Source organism: Hakea prostrata, chromosome 10 (genome assembly GCF_041222555.1).
Source record: "Hakea prostrata isolate BN-2017 chromosome 10, UWA_Hpros_2, whole genome shotgun sequence".
Lineage (NCBI taxonomy): Eukaryota > Viridiplantae > Streptophyta > Magnoliopsida > Proteales > Proteaceae > Hakea > Hakea prostrata.
In genome coordinates this window covers 42,541,901-42,565,081 of record NC_142609.1, presented here as the reverse complement: position 1 = coordinate 42,565,081, position 23,181 = coordinate 42,541,901, and the positions used below count along the sequence as shown (strand labels likewise).

Genomic DNA, 23,181 nt, shown 5'->3' with positions numbered 1-23,181 from the left:
AGTTTAAATGGGAGTAGATTGGTCATTTTACCATAATGAGGGCAATATGGACATTTCACTCGAAACTTAACAGAATCTTGGATGGAAAGTGATGAGCGTGCAACTTTTAACTTTGAGAGTGTGCAATCTATAATTTAGGGCACTAAAGCATGCAACCTAGAGTATAAGCCTCACTAAAATGTGCAACCTATAATTTACTCTTGAAATTTTAAAGTAAGGTTGACTAAATCTATAAATTTATAATTAGAAATCAAATCATAAGGTAATATTTATATCTCCTTCCAATATAATTATTATTTATAAAAAAATAAAAATAAAAAGGAAACTCGACTCAAAACCCCTACAAATGTCGCCAAAATTTCAGCGACATTTCGGGGTGTCAATGGTGTCGACAGCAACCGACACCCGAAATGTCGGCGACATTTCAACAAGTGGTTTTAGAACCTTAGAAAGTTCGTATCTATTTATGGAATGTATTCAGAATTACTAAGTTGGATTCCCATCGATTTTGGGACTGATGTAGAGCTTTATTTTTCAACTATTATAAAGGACTAGACAGTAGAGACTACAGCTACTGCAGAATCATTGCTGCCCCTTTCTTCTTCTCCTCATTCTCTTTTCTCTTCTTCTTCTTCAGCTCTCTGATCTCTTCTTCTAACTTGTGGCTGCACCTCAGTAGGAAGTTCCAGTTTGTTATATGGTATCAAAGTCATTCTACTGAGAACGTGGTTACCTTATTTCCATCTTTTGGTGTTGTTTTTTGTGTGAATTGTGTGTGGCTGCAACAGTAGTTGTGATGTTCACATGAATTAAATCCTAAGAAGACAGTTACGTCTTCTATGTTCGTAGTCATTCGTACTGTCAATCATTAGAGTTGTAAGCTTCTATGATGGCTGATCCTTTGAAAATTCTGTCCAAAGAAGGAATACCCTTCCAAATTACAAGTATTAAGTTGAAAGGAGCTGAAAATTATTTCCTTTACGCAAAGGCGATATATGCATTTAATCCATGCCAAAGGAAAAACAAAGTACTTGAAAGAAGATTGTCCTGAGGTTGATTTGAAAGATGCAACCACTGTTTCCACACATGAAACGTGGACTCATGAAGATGTTGTGGTTAAGGTATGGATTTATAATAGTATTGATTCACCTATTGCAAATAACATTACGTTTTACAACACATCTAAGCATATATGGGAGGGACTTGCACGATTCTTTTGGTCAAGAAAAAAATATTTTGTGTGCATATGACCTTAGAATGGTCGCTCATTGATGGAGTATTATAGTGGAGTTAAAGGACTAGTGGGAATATTGCAGCAACATCAGCCCCTTACTACCAATCTGGAAACCTTAAAGATACAGCAAGCAGTATTTTATGTTTCAAAATTCCTGGTTGGTTTGGATCCAGATTTTCTATAGGTAAATGTCAAATTTTGATATTGAAACAGTTCCTACCATAAGTGATGCTCTCTACAAATTATTACGTATTAGTGGACAAAAAAGCACTCAAGGAAGCAAGGAGAATGCAGCGATGGTTGCTAGCCATGGCCATGGCTCTTATCCATCATGCAGAAGGGGCCATGACCGAGGAAGAGGAAGGGGAGGAGGTTGAACTCCCCCTGCAAATTTATCCAAAGGAAATCGGGTGTGTTCTTTTTGTGGCAAACAAAATCATACAGAAGATAGTTGTTGGGACAAACATGGTTGTCCTGAGTGGACAAAGAATTATTTTAATATGACAACATCCAATGGAGAAATCATCACTGACAATTCGTCTGGGTCCGCTCCGGTGGAGTCAACAAGTTCCTCATCTCCTAATGTTATGCAAATGTTTTGCCTCGACCAAAAGATAAATTTCCACCCAAGATTCATAAGTGCATTTTTCTAGGTTATTCTCGGTACCAAAAAAGATACAAAGTTTTTTATCCTCTGACTAAACGTCAATTTATCACAACGGATGTTACCTTCTTTGAGGATACCCCGTATTATGATCCTAATCAGTTGTTTGAAGATGATAGGTTTGACTCCCCTTTACATGTGGTTGTGTCGTTCCCTACTGAGATACCTGAATCAGAGGAATTGCCTGAGGGAGAACTAGACTGTGGAACTCATGAAAAACCCCTTGTATTTCCTAGTCCGTATGAGGTGCCAATTCATTTTCCACTAGTACAAGTCTATCATCAGTAGAAGAAACAAAAACAATTAGATGGTACAACAATTGATATAACTTCTTCTACAGATCCTCCTCCAACATCTGATAGTCCTGATGATCTTCCCATTTCTTTGAAGAAAGGTAAGTATTCTTGCTCCCAACATTCCAATGTTGTGTATCTTATTTCTCATTATGTTACTACTCTTCATTTGCAGGGTACAATATCATACCCTTACCATGTCTCTATCTTCTATTACTATTCCTTTTTCATACTCTAAGGCTCTCTCTGATCCGGTATGGAAAGTTGCTATAAAGTCTGAAATTGAGGTTTACATTCTAGGAATACTTGGACTCTCGTAGATTTGCCTCCAAGTAAGGACCTTGTTAGATGTCGTCGGGCATTTTTATTAAACATAAGTCTGATGGATCTGTGGAGCACCTTAGAGCGTGATTGGTTGTAAAGGGGTATACTTAGACTTATGGTGTAGATTTTTTTGAAACTTTCTATCTCATAGCTAGTTTGAATTCTGTGCATATTTTATTGTCATCAGCCGCTAACTTAGAATGGCCTCTTCATCAGTTAGATGTCAAAAATGATTTTGGTATGGAGACTTGGCTGAAGAAGCGTATGTGGAGCAAACTCCTGGATTTGTTGCTCAGGGTGGGAATTCCACTAAAGTGTGCTGACTTTACAAGTCAATATATGGATTAAAACAGCCACCAAGAGCATGGTTTGAAAATTTCAGTTCAGTACTATCTGAAGTGGGATTCTTCCAATGTTATTCGAATCATTCTGTCCTTGTAAGAAAGACAAAGTTTGGAATTGTTTTATGTGGATGACATAATTATTTCTATGAGTGATAATGCAGCCATTGATGAAGTAAAGAAATTTCTGAGTACCCAGTTCCAAATAAAGGACTTGGGGCATTTGCAGTATTTTCTTGGAATTGAAATTTTCGGAGCATTTACAGGATTAGCCTTTCTCAGTGAAAGTATGTGTTGGACTTGCTGACTAAAGCTGGTATACTTGTTAGCTTATTGATACACCCATGGACCCTCATCTCAAACTCACCAAGGATGAAGGAGAGGATTTTACAAATCTCCAGAGGTATAGATGATTGGTAGGGAAGCTTATATATCTTACCATCCAGACTTGTCATATAATGTAGGTATTGTTAGTCACATGCACTCACCTAAAAAGTCTCACTATGGGATGTTCTAATGCATATCTTGCAATATTTTGAGAAGGCTCCAGGAAAAGGGCTTGTGTACAAGAGAAATGCTCATCTAAAGTTGTATGCTTATTTAGATGCAAATTGGGCAGGATCACGAGATGTTCGAAGATCAACTTCTGATTATTATACTTTCCTTGGAGGAAATTTGGTCACTTGAAGGAGTAAGAAACAAATCACAGTGACTCAATATAGTGGTGAGGCAGAGTATCGTGCTATGGCTCACATGGTGTTCAAAAAAAAAATTTAGGTCAAGTCCTTCCTAAAAGAAGTTGGGACTGAAGTTGAAGAGCCAGTTGAGATGTTTTGTGATAATCAGGCAGCAATCCACAATGCCTATAATCCAGTATTTCATGAAAGGACCAAACATGTGGAGGCGGATTTGCATTCTATGTGAGAGGCAGTCATGAGTGGAGTTATAGCTACACCCTATGTTGCTAAACAAGTTAGAGACATCTTCACTACGTCCTTACGTGGTCCAGCCTTTGAGGAAGGATAGCGCAAGCTGGGAGTTGGTGATCAATACTCTTCATCTTTAGGGGGGGTGATTCTTGCTTAGCAAAAAAGGAAAGTGAGGAGTCGTGTGGAGCAAGTAATCTGGGCTTGTCACAGAATTAGAAAATTTTAGATGCTCTACCAAATTAGAAAGTAGATTCTGTTACTAATTTTCTAGCAAGTTGTGTTTCTTTTTTAGAACAGTTTTAGAACCTTAGAAAGTTGGTATCGATATTTGGAATGTATTCAGAATTAGCAAGTTGGACTCCCATTGATTTTGGGATTAATATGAAGGCTATATTTTTCAACTATAAATAAAGGATTAGAGGGCAGAGACGACGGCTACTGCAGAATCGTTTCTGCCCCTTTCTTCTTCTCCTCATTCTCTTTTCTCTTCTGCTTCTTCAGCTCTCTGATCTCTTCTTCTAACTTGCAGCTGCACCTCAGTAGGATTTTCTGGTCATATTCTTCAACCAAAAGAAGATACAACAGCGGCAGCACCAACGGCAGAAAGACATGGAAACCAAAAGGGTCTTGGGCCTCATGGCAGCACCTACAAGAGAAGTGGACCTGGTGGATTAAAGGCTTACAGCAGACAGAGGCAAGCATGTTGAGAGGTAACCAAGGAACAGTCAGGGTGGTTAACGCCAGTCACCAGAGATAAGTGGGAGGAAGCACTGTGGGCAAGCGCGAAAGAGAGAATATTAGAGTAGCATGAATCAAGTTTTGTCAACCATGCTAGACAAGGAGGCTACGGCTTCCAACTGGCAGTGGCGGCAGTGGCAGAGAAGAGCAATGCAGAGAACGAGAACTTTCCACAGCTTTGGGCTTGTCTACCTTCACAGTCAGAGGTTAAGGAATTTTGTAACTTGTCATTAATGACAGAGGTTCTCTTTATTCATACTTAGATTACAAACCTAAAAGGTTTTCCTTTTGTGCTTTTTCTGGTAATTACCAACTTAAAAGGTGAAAAAGGCAAAAAGGAAACATTTGATAAAACCTTAAAAGCAGAACTTGACATGGTTTATGTTGTGATTCTGAAATTAAGCAATTACTTCCTGAGGTAGAAAGATATGAGTTGCAGATGATAGGGAAGGATAAATAGTGATTTGGCAGAATATATGAAAGAAAACAAACTCTGTCTTCTGCCAATTGTAAGTTGTGAGGATGTTATTAATACATAATCAGCATACTAATCAGCATATACTAATCCAATCATAAAGAAGAAGGGATCCAAGTGAAATGATAATGCATAGAGCAGATATTAGAAATGGGAAAAAAGAGAGATTTAACCTGTGATGTAACCTGGATCAAGTTCTGTAATTGCAGAAAGACCACTATCTGGTCGAGATTTGCACTCAGGGTGATCTGTTTGATTGTAAGGATCTAGGTACATGCACTTAAGCCAACAATTTACTGCAGATAAAACCTGCACATGACAATCATGCCACCAGATTATCCACAATATCACTAAAAAACAATGATAAATAAAAGGTCAGAAGATCCAAGATCATTTTGGCTGTATGCCCTACAATATTTTACAAGTCAAGTTTATCTGATAGAAACCAAACCAACAATTGGCACATTATGCTTACAGGTAACATTATCCAGTAATGGACAAGGGATAACAATTGACCCAATAAACATAGCTTGCTGCAAAGTATTTGTGCGTCCAAATTTCATGAGAAATGGATGGAAATTATATTGCTTCATATATAACACCAGAGTAGTGAACTAGCATCATGTCTACCAATGGAGTAATCTATGTTGATGCAGGCACATCTTCAGCAACATTCTGAGCTCTTATGTTCAAAAGATTCAACTTCAGAGTTTGGACACAGAGGAGTTTATGACTATAGGAAGCACATCTTCAGCAACATCCTCAGATACTATCTTCAAAAGATTCAACTTTAGCAAGCTTGGGCACATGAGAGTACATGATTATAGGAAGCAAGGGACAAATTTTTTGGGTCATGCCAGGATCAATATTAATATTTTCTCAAGTTTAGGCCCATTCTATGATGGACAAGAGTTTTTAGGGTGTTCGTGTGCCTGATGCAACATTTCAAAACTGTAAGTGTAGCTAACATACTACAGGTATAGAAATGATTCTCTACATAAATTCCCACCCCAACCCCAAACCCCCATTAACAACTATGATTCTTTCCATCTATCATGATCCTTTGCTCTGTTTGTCTTCTCCTTATAGACATCAAAATAGCGTAAAGATAACACGAATACTGTGGTAAAGGGTTCTACAGCATTCTTCTGTGCAAGATTATCCCCCACATTGCTCACCAGTAAGATGACGTTCGGCATTCCATTTGATTCAGGTTACTCAACATTAGATTCGCATCATCTATTATCTACTTTCAATTGTATTTCTCCAAAGATCCACTGTTTTAACGTATAGTTGATACATAAAACAGGAAGTACAGAGTAGAAAAGACAACAAGAAAGAAGAGGGAGAAGCAGCTTACTTTGGTGGTATCAAGCCATACGGCATCGAGTGGATTGAAATCAAGCGGAGAGTAAGGGCAATCAAGAACCGACCAAGCTCGGAGTTGCGTGGAAGCATAACCTGGGATTATAATCCCTGACAGCTTCGAATAGTCACCGGAGAAGCTGCGTTTGCCATTAATTATATTCGTTTGCAGAGCTCCAAGAAGGAGAAACGCAACGATGATGCAACGAATCTCTCTCATTGGCACTGGCCCAACCCAACAACCAACTCTAACGTAAAAACAAGAAAATGAAAGAGACGGAGGGAGAAGAGAAAGAGAAAGAGAAAGAGAAAGAGAGTTCCTCTGGCCAAGACTCGCTGACCGTCAGTTGGTTGGGCGTTGGAATATTGGAATGGAGTGGCTTTTGTCCGTGTCAGCACTCAGCAGTCAGCACATCGCATAACATTCATTACAATAATACCCTCACGCATGCTAGGCTTTGATTGGCTTTCTTCTTCTTCTTGGATTTACATAGACCATAAGGACTCGCCTCTCGTTAGGGTATAGATTTGGAATAAATCAACGGTTATTATGCAATTAGACTTCGTGGCTGCATTTGGTCCGTTCGTAGCTAAGTGCTGCGCATTAAATGCACAGCAGCGAAGCAAAACCCATAGATTTGGGATCGTTGGCAAAAAATATATATATATATTTGGGATCACAAGGGTTAGTCTAAACGACACGGACAGTCTTCTCTTTTATTACAAAACTGACACCATGGTGTGGACAATGTGACATTTTTGTCATTATTTTATAGACCTGCTCTTTGTTTTTGTTGTTGGTGAAATATTTAATAGACCTAGTGAGTAAAGCATAGAGATATCAACTTTGAATTGGGATCCTCCACTCTCAAAGGTAGAGTATTGTGGTCCCTTTATACCGGATTTTGTTTCATCCTATGCATTTAATGTGTAGGACAATAAAGCAAGCATTTTGGGCCGTTAAATCAAAATTTCAACCACTCAGCGGTTCAAATTCAACTATCAAACTTTAATTTTGACCGAAATCTCGCTTGACGGTCATATGCATTTATTGCACATGACCTAAGCAAAATTATTGTATAACTCTTTATGTTTGGCCTAAAAAAATCTATCTACCACACGTCTAGGAGTCAAACTCATCTCTATCCACCTATAATTTGTTTTAACAATGCTCAATGTGGGTTATTTTCTTAAACATGTGGTGCAACTGTGAAAGTGTTTGAGAGGAGCACAATACTCTGTCCATTGGGGTAGAGGATTTAGAACCTGTAAATATTGAGGTAAAACCTACCATTAATTTCCCAACTTGAAACTAAATTGGACCAATACAGTTTGGGGATTGAAAAAACTATTGATTTTGGGCTCGTTTGGGTTGGACAGAACCAAACCATTGATATCCTAGTACTGCACAACTTAAATGTCGAGAAACTTTTCTATTTAGGCCAGGTTTTTACCTATCCATGTCAGTCATGAAAGATTTTAATTTGTATCAGGCTTTACCTCGTACCCCAAAGAAATTCAAGCTCTTGACCTCATATTATAAAGTATTAGTATTTTATAACAAGAAACAATCGGAGGGTAATAAATATTCATCTTTTTCTATATCATTACACATGCCATTCAAATGAACCCAATCTGATTTCCTAATCCATGATTTGGGCTGTAGAACAGGTCTCTAGGTAGGGTTTGGGGTGAGGTAGTTAAGAAGATTAGGCTCCACATTTTTATTGTTTAAAAAACAAATAATAATAATAATTAAAAAAATAAATAAATAATTAAAGAAGAGAGAAAGTGGGGTAGGAAAGAAAGAGTGAATGATTAACTGGCTTTTGGAAAAGGTAACATGGGAAAGTTGCAATATCCATTACCTTTCCTATAAAAGCAATCAAAGTTGATGGGATTTTGAAAACAAGGGGAGGTAAAGAGAAGTTTCCGTAACCTTCTTGCTAAGGCATTACGTTCTAATGAACCTCATACACTTAAAAAAAAAAAGACTACTAGATTGATCGAAATATGAAAACACTAAGGTGAAAAAGGCCGCTCTTGGCTGCCATTTAAATCACTTCAAAATGAAAATAATTTAAAATAGATAAATAAATAAATAAACATTAGATTTGAAAGCTCTAGAAGATTCTTGTGGGGAAATAAAAATTAATTATTAATTAGAAATCAGTATGGTTGGGTAATGCATTTCGAAAGTGATTGAAATTCGCACCTAGAGGTATGACTTGATACGATGGTTTTTTATAATTTCATGGGGCTGTTTTATATCAAAAAATTGTTTAATTTCATATTTATATTTTATTTAAATAACAGACATTAATCAAATTCAGAATTAGGGTATTGTATACCAATAACAGCTCACTAAAGAAATTCTGTCCACCATATTAAATTCAAAACCCAATTGCATCTATAAAAAGCAGAGCTTACTTTTGGAAAAATAATTGTACATTAAATAAATTGACAAATAAGGACTCTATGCACACAATTATGTTCTTCTACAAGGCATAGTACATTCTGATCTCTCTTCCCTTTCAGCAGGGAAATTTCAAAAACCACCATTCAAGACAATGGTTTAAAACAAAAATAAGAGACTTCTGATCTCTCTTTCCTTTCAGCAGGGAAATTTCAAAAACCACCATTCAAGACAATGGTTTAAAACTAAAATAAGAGACTTTAGTGTATGGCACAGTAACAAAATGAGGACCATCAACTGTTTCATGAAGCTTGGGTTCTATTTGCAGAGATGCGTAATGCTACAATTCCCGACACGCTTCCACGAAAGAACAATAGTTACATACCCTAGTGCTGGCTGACAGAACACAAGCAAGCTGCTCAACTTCTGATAACCTGATAAATGGTACTGGGTGAGAGTTTCATGTTAACTCATGTTTGCAGTATAAGTAACCAGGAAAAATGCGCATATACCTATTATACCTATAAAATCCCTGTTGCAATGCTTGATGTAGCATTTATCTTCAGAGAATGCTCTGGTATGTAAGTCAGACCTGCCATGCCATCAGGTTTAATAATTAGAATTCCCATTTCAAATGCAGCAACTAGAAGTTTGAAAATCAGATACAAATGAAATCATTTGGAGCTGAAACTTGCTGTCCAGCCTATCAACCCTTCCGAGCACACTACTGACTTCAGATTTATGGAAAAAAATAATAATAATGTAAATGAGGACCCCAAGTGAGAACCAACCAGGATGCAGTAAAACCCATTAGTGGCCTATTGTATACATCATACACACATACATCAGTACTCAATGTTCAAAATTCAAACAAATCTAATACATTACACATGTTCAAATGATAATCCAATTATCCAAGTTACAACTTGAGAATCAAGAGCTGAGACCTTACGTAATGCAGATCAAAAAGCCCATACATACTCATAGGAACAAGCCCCAAAACCAGCCCAGCAAAGGCTGTGGGATGCGATTTGCTGTGGAGGAAGCCTGGTTTGATAATGTGGCGAGTTTTTGGAGATTTGATGGAGCATCACATAAAGGAGCCCCACCACCAAATAGAAGCTTGGATGAAGAACCAGAATGACCAAATCACTGTTTACATATCTGTCACGTGAAAAGTGCACGATCCCATATCGTGACTTAAGCTAAAATATTCTTAGAAGATTTGTGGGGCCATGATCCAATTACACAAAGATATTATTTGGAGGATTGAAAGTTCAGTTTAGATTCTATTCTAGTTATTCATGCATGTAGCTGAATTATAAAACCTGTTAGTCTCTAATTTCAATTAGTTTCTAATTCCATAAGATTATATTATCAACCATTACTAGGTTATTATTTTCACTCTACTAAGTTTCATTCATTGTAAAGCTTTAGCCAAGCTATAAATAAGCCCTTACATTGCAAATCAAAATTGGGCTTTTGGAGAAACTGATCTACGGCTTAGTTGCCTCAGTTATGGAGTAACATTTAAGTTCAACAGCTTGGATAGCTGTGAGTGAGAGACCCTGGGCTTAGATAGCCCATCCCCCCCCCCCCCAAGGAGGGACCTTCTATCCATCCTTCTTATCCTTTTATGTTCTTTCTTACGTGAAAGAAAAGAAGAAGAAAAAAATCATCTGATTAGTGAAATTTGTCTTCATTATTGTATTGATCCTGGTTGCAATCGATCTCTTGTGGTTTATGTGATTCGAAGTAGAGGTTGACTTTCGCATTACTGTGAGCTAAGCACACCGTCTGACATCATCTGGTCTTACTAGATGGAAAAAGGGATAATGGGATCTTGGCGAGATCTCAAGAGTTCTCCTACCACGGTTTCAGGCGCATACTATAATGCAGAAGTAAACCTCGAATCGAGATACCATTAGGAGAGCGATTGCAGCCAGGATCAACCCAATAAGGATGGACAAACAGAATATAAGTTAAAGGTGTACTGCTATTCCAACTGCTGTGGGTGGGGGGTTTGCATAGGAAATAAGATCATCAAAGAAAAGGAAAAGAAGAAGAAACTGGGTAGGGAAATGGGCTTCTCAGGCCTGGGCCTCTCACAGTCTCACCCACGACTATATCAGCTGGTGAACATTGTTAAGACACGAATTTTGAGGGATGCGCACTGTACACGTAGAGTACTCGTGATCACTTGGGTCACACTCTCTTCGCCTTCTACTATAAAGGAGGAAACTCACAAGCAATTCAAATGGAAGCTGCTGCAATTCGTGAAGGACTGAAGCTAGCTATCTCCTTCACTCTAAAGAAAGTAATTATTGAAAGTGACAATGAAGCTGTTGTTAGTCTGATTAACAACAAGTCAGAGACTCCACCTTGAAAGATCAGTCATTACATACATGATATCTTCAGTCTTTCCTCTCTGCTTGATGTTTTAATTGTAAATCATACTCATAGAGAAGGCAACTCTGTAGCTGATAGATTAGCTTCTTATGCTGCTGTTTCTCAGGCTTCTTCTTTTTCTTTCTCTCCCCCACCTTTTATTCTTTGGCTTTTGCATTTTGATGTAATTGGTACTTTGTATCCCAGGGGCTTTTCTTTTAAATGAATTCAGCTCTTCACCAAAAAAAAAAATATATATATATATATAGGGGATCAACCCCAAATAAGGGAATTAGTTATGTGTCAGGATTGTGTTGGGGGTATAAAAGAGAAAGACGGTGTTTGTAGAGGGTGGAGAATTTTGGAGTAGAGTTGGGGGCGAGCTTAACTTGTAAGAGAGGGAAAGACTCTGGTTTTGGGGCAAGTAGAACAGGATTTACAGAATTCTTTTTTTTTTTGGGGAGAGATTGTATCCATTTTGGCCTTAATTGAGAGTCGATTGGACGATTTCCGTTGTTCAGATCTCTGTTCATCCATTTATTTGCAGTGTGAGTCAAGTGTGGATTGTGAGGTAATTGCGAGTTTATCTCAGCAAGAGAGGAGCACAGTTGTAAGGTTCGATTGAGGGAATTGATGGGGTCTTTATCAAACATAGAATACTCATAAGCATCAGCAGTACAGCCTACAATTTGATCTCTATAGTCTAATTCCTAATTGCAATGAAAAGGGCCTATCCATTGCTTGGCCAAAGCTTTACAAATTAAAAAGTCTCAAAAATAGGAACTACTAAGGTAACTCCTAAAATAGTAACAAAATGAAATAAGAAGCTACCAAACTGAAACAAAATATAATTTATATAAATCAAAATAGAAACTAAACCATGTAGCATTAGGATAGAATATTTTTCCACTTCTGCTGGGCCCACAATATCTTCTAAAAGATATTCCTAAATGATGCACATGTTTGCTAAAGCTGCTTCATGTGAACAGTATTTTAGCGGTTTCCTTCTTCATGCATTCCCCCATTAGGAGTGAGGCTGCTTTATGTGATGCCACACTGATGATTGAACAAACAAAATCTAGCCACATCAGCAGAACAGGCTGCCCTCACAGCAGTCGCATTCCATAACCTAACTGTGCTGGTTTTGGGACTTGTTCCTACCGGTGCATGTAGGCTTTCTGATCTACAACATACTGCATTAAAAACTCACCAAGATGGTGAGTTCCCAATAAAAAAAAATACTACCCAGCTCGGGTTTTTGGATCACTGACCTGGACACTGAGACCAAGTATCAAACCATGCTCCCAGCCATCTTAAAACAAATGAATAAAAGGAAAACACTATCCTGAATAATTTCTTGTGACATTTCTCATGAAACCAAATTCCGAGCACAGCAAAGCTAAAGCTTTAACCAGATACTGATTAATAGTGTTCACTAGACCAGCGTACCACAATGAAAACATGAAAATCCAATAGGAGATCAGTAAAATAACTTTGATTTCATAGTAAGTAGGAAAGGCCCACAAGGCATACACCTGAATGTCAAACATCTCTATAGAAGATTAAGCAAATTATCCGACAACAAACATTTAAATGACTCACATATGGAGTTAATACTCTCAGAATAGCCGAGAATGTAGAACAAATATTGGCAATTAAAGTCAAAGTTTAGGGAAAATGTAGATGATACCTTTCTCTTTAACATCAATCTGTAGAGTATCAAGTGCAATTATCCCATCCGTCAGCGGGAGCAACTCAAGTTTGACCGTAGCAGTAGACTGAGAAGGAACACATCTGATGGGGACAAAATGAATTAGGATTCCCCAAAGTCTCCTCAAAATATAGGACACAGAGAACAAGAAGTAGAAGAGATATATCAAACAGTGGGATAACATTACCCTAAAGGAACCCTGCTCTGCAACCATAGATGTGTACAACCCAACTCTGTACTTGGAATGACATCGGATATGCTCTGATCATTAAAAGAAACAGATCTTGTACTAGTACCAGCAATCTCTTTTTTCTTCTCTGATACAACAGGAATTGAGCTCAGCCTCTTGACCCCATTACTACGTCTATCACCCCCAACTCTTCCTCCAACCTCCGGAAAACCAACAAATGGACTTGGTGGAGTTGAGGGGGAGGAATTCAAGGAGACCACAGTAGGTGGCGAAGTAAATGATGCTGGGGCAAGAACTGTCAATGTTAGATCTTCTGATGTTAAATTTGAAGCCTGAAGTGTTAAAACCTGAATGTTTGCAGGTATTGCACTTTGTCAGATAATAAGTATATTCTTACTTCAAGGTAGATACTGAACAAAAAATGGCATCGGTCATGGGTAACCTGCACAGGAAGCTGATCAACCCCTCCATTAGGTGCATATCTTTTTTCTGACATTTCAGACGCAACAGATATAATGAGATCCCTAGTCAGACAAGGCCGCCAACTGGTGGGCTGCTTGAAAAATAGCCTTGATTCTACAGTGGAGTTAGGTTAAAAAAGGATTAAAAACAAGAGCAATGGAACTCCAAACTTAAAAATTTTCAAGAACTAAGCACTATAAATACCAGTGTAGTTGCACCGACAAGATACCAGAACAGCATACTGATCAGCACTTGAAGAAATCATTCTTCCTTCAACAACCTTGGGGGGCAGATGCATGTTGGGTGCTGAATTTCCAGCGTGTGTATGTGACAGCTGTGGAATTTTTTCACCGTGAACTTTATGATTGTTCCAAATAAGTTTTGGTTTTAGAATAAATGAGTGTTCTTCCCCTCTCCTGCAAATGCAGAAGTTATAAAAATAGCTGTTTAATGAATAGGAAAGCAAGAAAGAGGAGGAGGGAGTAAAAAGTAACTCTCCCTCTCAGTTAAAAAAATATAATATATATATATATATATATATTTGCAAACAAAACGAAAATGAAGGTAGGCAAAGTCCTTGCCCTAAGATACAAAAGCAACTATAAGATAACCATGAAACACGAGAGAGAGAGAGAGAGAGAGAGAAGAAGAAGAAGTCGGCTAAACCTATCCCAATGCAGCAACAATAACCAAACCCTCCACACCTGAAAATGAAAGCATAGCTGAATATAGAAACTCTCCTGCCCAAATGTTCTATTTTAGTTGATTCCCCCCCCCCCCCCCCCCAAAAAAAAGAAAAAAAGAAAACAGAAACCCAGAGGGGGGGGGGGGAATCAACTAAAATAGAACATTAAGCTGCTGCACATCATCAAGAGACCTCTGGCAACTGGAATTTGTAATTTTCATTTCTTTGTGACTTGAGACAACCATTGAAACAGCCTCTCAGAAAAAATTGCTGGGGAGAAAAATTGGTCACCCGGACTCTGGGTGTCAGAAGCTTTTGGCACCGGGTTTGCATTTTCTTTATTTCTGTAAAGAGACGACCCCACACCGGGGGGGAAAAACCCGGCAAAAGAAAGAAAGGGGTTTAGCATGAAAAATTTTAAGGTGCAAGATGCACAACCCCATCCATTGCTTCCTCACAATATTCCCAAAGTTAAATGTACCCAATGCATTTATATTGGTAACTCAACATTAAGTATGTAACACTCAAACCTTGGCTATGAAAAGCAAGATTCCCCTATCAGACTAAATTTTAAGCTTCAATTAGCAGCCACCTCAGTAGATGTCCCTACCAGACTAGATAGTAAGCAAGAAAATGAAATTATGTTGCTTCAGGTTGAAATTAACTGCAACTTGTCAGCATAGCAGCCCAGAAAACAATCAGCAATCAACCACAAATACCAGCAGAATCAGTCATTTTGCTCTTAAAACCTTAAAACCATGACAATCAACAGCCAGCCTTTGTTTTATATGTCCTAAACCAATATATGACTAGCTGAGACAGATGCCAATGGAGATTGGAAATGTAGGCTGGAAAACAGAATCCGCCACAAATTCCTGGGATTAGTTGAAAGGAGACAATTCACTGTTTTTTATCCGATTATAGAGGAGAATAAATTAATTAATGCATTCTTTATCAGCTTAATTTAGATAACAGTTTCCTGGTGGAAGAAAATTCAGAAGTTAAAAGTTTAGTGAATTAAGATGCATGACCGAGAACAATTAAAAAAAAGAATCAGATCTAAAAAGCTAATTTGAATTGAGTTGTAAGGACTATTCCCCAGCAAAACAGCCATCACATGGTTCAGACTCAACATCACCCAGCCACCATCACACAATAATACCAAAGTTGTATGTAAAACCATGGGTCAAGGTCTCATCAAGATCTCCAAGGTATCTTGGCTATTGAAGGCCCAACACAAGACAGGGCAAGATGCGGAAACAGCATCAACTTTACATTAATTGTATGTTTTTTTTAAATCAGATGTAGCATAGGGCCTGTTAGTTCGTTGTAGCCTATAGCCAATATCCTGCCAACCTAGGTTTCAAAGTCCAAATCCTATTTGGACACGGTATTTCAAACTTGAGAGCGCCATTGTGTTCAAATGGCGAAAACAGGATGCATACCAAGTTTCAGTACCTAACTAGATTGTATATGGCCTGAATTAGTTTCTGTCTGGTACGAACCAAGTCCAAAGCCAAGACCTTGAACTTTGTGTCAAACATGATAAAATTCAGAAGGTTTGGTTAAAAACCCATGCAAACCTGGTTTTGAGTTCAAAAAACAAATTGCAAAAACTCTCCTAGATGAGAATCATGAGATCTTGGTCCAACTCAGTTTTCTGCTTGGCTGAAAAACTGAAAATTTTCGGGTTTTCCTTTTATTTATTTATTTATTTTTGTTTGGCCAAAAAAAAGAAGAAAAACCAAAACGTTTTACTTTGTGTAAAAGAGGATTAAAGAAATGTGCTCACAGCCCTACAAGGATGGAGTCAAAAATGACTACAATAGATAAGTCAGGATAATGAAATGGCTTTCAACTGATAACTGTAAATATTTTATTTAGGGTGGATACCAACCTGAGAGCAAGATTTGGCAAACTGTGATCACTTCCAGCCTCAATGCATGCAATTGGTAAGGACATAAGTGTTCCACCTTTTTGACCCTCCTCGACAACAATTGATATAGCATCTAGAAATATCACAACGTCTGGTGTATTCACTGGAGAAACATTCTGCAAAAATATGTTCATTATTTGTTGACACAAAGGTAAGAGAAGGAAGACAGAAGAGGAGACAAGTGTCAATATACACTGTTGTGTGTTCTTCCTAACAGCTACAAAAATAGCTTGAAAGTCATATCCACCCCTAATACCAGACTAAAAGGATACAAGGCATTAAGGCAACTCCAAGTTGCCAATGTCCCACATTCTCCAGGCGCCGCAAAAACAGCACATCTGAGCATTCAGATGGGATTCCTTACCAGAGAATCAAGTTAATTTAAGAGCAACCTTTTTCATCATTGCATTTCACTGCTATGCTGAAAGGTCTATGTTGTTTAGATTGCTCAAATCATTAAAAATATCAGTGCTAGCTTCACCTGCACTCTCATTATCTTTCTCCATCTCACATGTTTTTGAAACAGATAATGCTATTTCCGTCACACTTCAAAATTTCTACTCTTCAAGTTTCTACTCAAAAGTTAATTGTGGGATTGTTTCTATCAAACAATTCACTGCTCTTAGTAGTAGCTTAACCAACTAGTCTTTCTAATAAACATATCAATTGGAAGCTATATTCATCCTCATAAAATAGAATTGTAGTTTGTGCAAGGCAACATTGGAATTGAACAGGATGCGAAAAAAATATGTACTAAAGCATGTGACACATGGAGATAAAGCTAGCACTAAAACTGAGGGTTAAAATGCTTGCAGTTGTATTGCAAGAGGAAAAGAGAAATGCAATAAGTTAACAGCAGTGCATCCGTAACAAAAGGCAGTGTAGAGAAAGAATACAAGTAATAACGAATATGGATCACTTTCATCAAGTGCAAAAATAACAAACCTTTCAAAACTCTTTAAAGGCTCTCTTCCTCAACTGCATTAAAATATAAAATGCCACTAGAAAGTTGTAATTCATGCAACATTGCAGTGTGCCCATGATAACAGCTTGAGACTTTGAAATAAACAGTTGTATCATGATATCAGAGCCATAAGTTTAGGTTTTCAATCACCGGTAGGCATAGTGAGTGTGTTGATGTGCCCCTATGCCTTGTACCATCAATCCCACATGTTGGTGTCATGTGCAGTGTGATGTGTATGAGCTTACACGTGAAGGGAGAGTCATATACATTGTTAAATGCACTTTATAGCAGCTTGAGCCTTCAGGATAAAATTTTGAAACGACAAAAATACAGAAACAACATGCTTTGCAAATGTTTGGCAATTCTAGTATGACATCTTCTAACTACCTTGAAAATGTAAGACTTACCTTTATTTGAACACAGAGGAGATCATCTGTATTGCAGTCAGTAGCAAAAGAATGAATTTCTATTGGTTGAATGATTTCAAGTTTTCTTCTCCACCTCTTGCCTGGCATGTAGATGCCCTTTAATCCACAATGAACAGAAAATCTTTCTGGTTCCAGGGGTACACCACGAAAAGATAAAAGCCCTTCAGTCCCAATTTCTTGAGTCTTCTTAAATTTCTGGAAAGAAAAACGATCCCAGTCTTCTTGGTCAATGGTGGATTTGGGAACAAAGGCTGTAACTGAAGAGGGTGATGTAGCATTACTTGGAGGAAGCGATGACATAGAATAACTTCTAAAGTGACTCAAAGAAAACATCTGGGAGCCAGACGAAGCAGAAAGCGTGGGTCTATGAGATGTGTTACCAAATCCAGAAATATTACTCAAAGGAGGGGATAAAGAACGAGCTGGAGGAGGAAGACTACTATTATCCAGAGGAAGTAGCCATTTTAGAAGCTCTCCAAATGGATCCTCCTGATTAATTAAACTGTCCCCACTATCAGAAGCTATATTTTTATCCTGATGTTTCTCAAATTGAAGAACCTCAAGTGTGGGATGTTCCAAAAGATCAACTCCAACTTGGACTCTTAAAAGCACCTGCATCCTTCCAAACAAGAAAATGAGATGAGCATCAGTAAAGCTCATATTAACTGGTTCTTCTCAGGTGTGGCAAATTTGGTCAAAAGCTAGAACCAGAACAATTGTATAACCCCAGAGCAACGAAGTTCAATCCAAATTTCCTGAGAGTTCACTCATGAAATTTTATACAATACAAAGAAATGATAGATCCAGGGACCATTGTTCAAGCAATAATAAAACACTCAGGCTGCCAGGGCAAAAGACTTGTTTAAGTTTTGCCAGCAACTTTGCACAAAATTGCCAATCATAGGAACATCTACTAAGTTCTTCACAAAGGATTGCAAGAGGGAGGGTGGGTGTTGGTTTGCATGTGTGCAAGTGCTGTTGGTGGGTTTTTTTTTTTTTTTTTTTTTGGTTTGGGGGGCGGAGGGGTGTGATGATGTTTTGCAGGTACTTTCATAACCTTCACAGTTTCACTGTAAAATGTCTATAAAACATTTAACCATTGGTTGGTGCTCTTTGCCATTATCTCAGTGACATAGTCCACTGTCCCTCTTTTAGCTTTACTTTTTCTGGTTCACTCCTAAAGGCATGCATATATACACCTAGAGTTCCAAAAAAGTATATGTAATGTAACTTTTTTTTCCCCTTCTTTACAAGCAAGATAAAACAGGAGGTATCGCCAAGTTGAATAGGGAAAAAAAATTAGGCAATTAATCAAGTTCAAGTAATCTAAGACCACAATATCTGTGAAAACAATATTCCAGTAGCTCGTGCTCCACAAGCACAATTGGTTGGATTTTTATTTTCCAGATCCTTATCAGATGAGCATTGAGCAACACCCAGAAGCAGGGTATTCTACAGGCAATGTGAAATAGTCAACACAGCATACACCACCTCTGTACATTCTTATACATGAACAATGAAAACCATACTTCTGGGTGGCATATATGAAAAATGGTGAAAATGTTCACTTCATCAAAAGCATATAAACCTTTTTGTAGGGAAACACTCTAAGAAAACACATCTTATCATTACCTCGAGTATGACATGAGGAGCTCCCAGAACTCTTAAAATCTATTAGGAAAGGGCGATCGAATGCCAAAGGCTTCCACAGAAGCAGAGTGCAGGGTGCAGTTCGTCAGCAATTTTTGCTGAGAGGCTGTTTCAATGCCTTGACCTCAGGCTACAACTGGTGGTCCACCAACTGTTACTCTCAGCAGAAATTGCAGGGATAAGGCTGCGTAGGAAAACTCCCCCCCCCCCCCCCCAAACTGGGATTCTACTTGTGCAGAAGCTTCAGCACAAGGTTCACCCTTTTCCTAAGATCCATTACTATTAGAAAAAAAACTCTCAAGTCAAATTCCAATTACTTCCATGTAATTATAATAAGAAGACCAAGGAAGACCAATGCTGCATACAAAATGAAAAGACAAGTTTTGGGACGCACCACTATGTCTCCGCTAGGAAGAGAGAAGCATCTAACAGTATCTCTAGCCAGTCCACCAGATACACTAGCATCAAAATTTCCTCTATCGATAACTGCATTTACATGAGTATCCTTTTTTGTAGCCCTTCGAGCTTCTGCATCAGTTGCAGTTAACTTCCCTCCTCCTGTCTCAGAAGATTCTAGTACATTTCTTTTTGACCAAAGTGGTTCATCTGACTCTGCAATCCTTACAAAAAAATGAGAGTTCTTAAATTTTCTTAACAGTGTTTCAGTCCATTTTTTGTTATCTTCAATTCGAAGAAGAGATTCGCTAGCAGAAATATCCCCCTGTGGATCAGTTCTCTCAGCAGTTGACAGGGTTGCACCATTCTGCTCCACATTTCTATTAGGACCGTCTTCTTCCCCTTCTCCAGTAACTGATTTTGATTCAATTCCAATACTTTCCTTCTTCTGCTTACTGCTATGAGTGATGCCATTTTTACTCATTGCTGCAGCAACCCTGAATGGTGTTATAAGTTCTGTATCCTGCTTAGCTGTTGATAAGCATGCCAATATATGAACCTGTTCACCTATACATGAATATAGAATCAACTTAGGCCACACATAACAGGCAAGGCACCCACTTCATGAGTACCATCAAATCATATAACATCTTCAGAAGAGACAAAAGTACTTAGCTAAGATAAAGCTACCAGGAAAAACAAAGGAACGGTTCAAGGAGCGAAGAGAATGAATATCTGGTGCATTCTTCCAGTCATTAGGAAGTTCCTCTGCAAACACACATAAAAAATTTAGAAAAACTATCAATAAAATGTAGCCAACTTATACAGAATAGCTTCGTGATTTCAGAATACAATCCAAGGAATTTCAAGAAACCAGAATCCAGAACTGATAATGAAACACATTTAAAAGAGGGTGAACCCAGTGCTGAAGTCTTCTGCACAAGCAGAGTCCGCAGGGGAGGGATCGATTTTCCTACACTACCTTACCCCAGTAATTTTTGCTGAGAGGCTGTTTTGGTACCCTGGATCAGGCTACGACTGTGGTCCACCGACCATTGCACCATGGCCTGCCCCTCTGATAATGAAACACATGATGATACAAATTCATCATAATCACTTTCAGTCCTTCAGTCCACTATACCCCCACCACTTAAAAAGAAGATAATAATTACCTTTGACTCAGCACCAGGACAATAAGAAGAATTAGGAAAATTTACTCACTGTATAAAATAGAAATGGATTTCTTCAATAAAATCAACGAGCTACTAACATTTTCTCATCTAATCGTAATCTAAAATGCAAAAGTCATTCATATGTGGAGATTGAAATTATGCAAGTCCAGATTTTCGTGCTAATGGATAATGGGGCATTCAGTATGCTCAACATGAACAGCATTTTCAACTCCTCACATTAGTCCTCTATATATCTTTCTTGTAATTCAGATGCAAAATCTGAAGTAACAGCAAGGAGTATCTGGAAATTATGTTACCAAATAAGGATGAACCACATAAGATTTTAAATCCCATTGTAATCAGCATTAATTAGTCAAAATTTTCACATTAGCATCAACAGATATTCTATTCCCAACACCACAACCCATGTAGAAAGATCCTAATGAAGCTCTTTGAGAATTATGCATTTTCCACAGCCTTAGACAACTTCTCTTCATAATTCAAAATATCTTTCCATTGAGCTTCTGTCTTGAATAATTATTTAAATCTACAGCATGTGTGTGTGTCTGTGGGTGGATGGGCAGCCAATTAGCAATATGGTGTGTACCATTTATCTTGTTTTAATAATAAATTTCATCTTTACTACTTGTGGTCAATAGTGAGAAATAGATGACTTGTGTGAAACATAGAGCAATAAGATCCCAAAGCCTAATAAAGATGTTAGGAAGTACATGAAAATAGTTCTATCCCCAAAAAAAAATCATATAAAAAAAGATGGCCGATGACGTCTTCTAACTCACTATTTGTTTTTGTGTCAAATTGGCATTAAAAGAAAACATTTCCAATTTAATGCTAATGTGCAAATACATTGAATAAACAGATGTCATAGGCTCGTGAGAATATACAGACAGGTTACTAAAAAATTGCACCAAATAAATAGAATAAGGTTACTAAAAAAAGATGCTTAAGGGATCAAAGAGAAATACTGTATGGAATAATTATCCATCCTTCGTCTTCAGTAACATCCGAGTAATTTTCAACGATAGGAAGCTGACGCTCCGTATTTGAACTGGAAAGGTCACCATTTTCCCCAGAAGTTCCATTGCTTGCTGCATTTACATCTACATTTGAGGGGGGTGGTGAAAATGAATCTTCAGCATTAAGACCCTCCAAAGATGCCAGGGGCTTTAAAGGAGAATTAGTAGGAGTGGAGGGTTCTGGAGTGGCGAGTTGTTCAGGAACTGATGGTGGCTGAGAAGTTCGATAAAGAAAATTCATCGTCCCTTACAGCGTATCTGCAAATCTACAAAAGAATTCTTATATCAATTAAATAAGAAAACCGCAATAAGAAACTCTAGGTCAATTCAATGAACTAGAAAGGGACGGATGATCCCAAAGACTTCCAAAACTTAAAGGACACTCTTTTTCTTCCTGATCTAGTAAAAGGCGAACCCCTATGAATGCTGTTTAGAGTATATATGGACAAATACGATTCAGAAAAAAAAGTTAGAAGCAAGAAACTACTAGACAGGATGAGTTCCAGCTTGTTCGATCAAGTATATTTTGGAAAGATTATCATTTGATGAGCTAAAGATGAGAAGATCAAGTGAGTACCTTAAAATGTAGAGAATTAGGACTTCTTTCAGAACAATTTTGGCATTGAAAAACAGAAACTGAAGAGGTTTGGAGCAGTGGAGAGCTGCAGCAAGTTGAAATCTCAATTGACTACAGATCGACTGGTGATCTAGTGTAATTCCCTCCTCTCCTTTCGATTTGGAGGGAATTTGTTACATATAATACAAACCAGAGGAGGCCGAGCTCCCCTTTAAGCTGTAACATTTCTCCTTTGCATTACTTTAATAAAAGGAAGCGAGTTCTACCAAAAAAGAAAAAAGTTGGAGAATGGTACAAAATGACAATACCACCCCCACCCAACCAACCTGACGCTTCGTTAATTAAAAGGAAACATTGTGCTAAAAGAAAAATAATAAAAATACGGTTCAATGGTTAAAATTTCGAGTTTCGATTCTCAATCTATATGGGGAAGAAAATTTTCAACCCCGTAGTTAAATTCATAGCGACCATGGTTTCTTTCTTTTCAAGTTGTGAAAAAGAAAAAAATAAAATGTCATAAATAATTTTCTTTTTCTTTTTCCTCTGTTACAATTATTACTAGCTAAGATTGGAGGTTGGACTTGATGCAGTGATCAAGTGCTCAATTTCTTACTTGGCCAATTTGCTAGATATTCGCTTGCGAGTTTTTTTTTTTTTTTTTTTTTTTGATAAATAAAAGAGGGGATGCAGTAGCGGTGACCTATGCAAGCATTAGCCCTGTGCACTACCAGCGCAAGCACTGGCCCTATCAGCGAAACCCCACCAGAGGCCTAGTATAGTCTACAAAAGCCGGTAGCATTTATGCC

General features: G+C 37.9%; 2 protein-coding genes across 5 annotated transcripts in view; both read right to left on the bottom strand.

The window, feature by feature from the left end:
• The window catches only part of PSAT1 (phospholipid sterol acyl transferase 1), a 78,059-nt gene extending 71,355 nt beyond the window's left edge, over positions 1-6,704 (bottom strand). For all 3 annotated transcript variants that reach the window (XM_089136212.1, XM_089136213.1, XM_089136211.1), the window contains exons 1-2: positions 6,359-6,704; positions 5,172-5,307 (exon numbers count right to left, since the gene is read on the bottom strand). In XM_089136212.1, coding sequence (XP_088992338.1) covers positions 5,172-5,307; positions 6,359-6,583 — 361 coding nt within the window. In that variant the 5' untranslated portion in view covers positions 6,584-6,704. The remainder of the gene's footprint in view (positions 1-5,171; positions 5,308-6,358) is intronic.
• A 1,808-nt stretch (positions 6,705-8,512) lies between these two features.
• On the bottom strand, positions 8,513-22,615 carry LOC149003148 (heat-inducible transcription repressor). Of its 2 annotated transcripts, none has more exons than XM_089136719.1 (12): positions 22,376-22,615; positions 21,748-22,064; positions 20,280-20,357; positions 19,588-20,156; positions 17,523-18,155; positions 16,113-16,267; positions 13,735-13,946; positions 13,511-13,644; positions 13,066-13,415; positions 12,858-12,961; positions 9,301-9,371; positions 8,513-9,226 (listed from the first exon to the last, which is right to left on the bottom strand). In XM_089136719.1, exons 2-11 carry the CDS (start codon positions 22,037-22,039, stop codon positions 9,301-9,303), a joined length of 2,598 nt encoding a protein of 865 aa, XP_088992845.1. In that variant the 5' UTR covers positions 22,040-22,064; positions 22,376-22,615; the 3' UTR covers positions 8,513-9,226. The 2 variants fall into 2 exon arrangements, with proteins under 2 accessions (XP_088992845.1, XP_088992844.1); XM_089136718.1 differs by having other exon boundaries at positions 8,514-9,213.
• Between the last annotated feature and the right edge of the window lie 566 nt (positions 22,616-23,181).

Excerpts from the sequence above, each read along its gene's own strand:
- LOC149003148 (XM_089136719.1), bottom strand. The coding sequence starts at position 22,039 with ATGAATTTTCTTTATCGAACTTCTCAGCCACCATCAGTTCCTGAACAA. Across the intron at positions 12,962-13,065 it reads CAGAGCAGGGTTCCTTTAGG|ATGTGTTCCTTCTCAGTCTA; the intron begins GTAATGTTATCC and ends TGTCCCCATCAG. Across the intron at positions 9,372-12,857 it reads GATTGATGTTAAAGAGAAAG|GTCTGACTTACATACCAGAG; the intron begins GTATCATCTACA and ends ATGGCATGGCAG.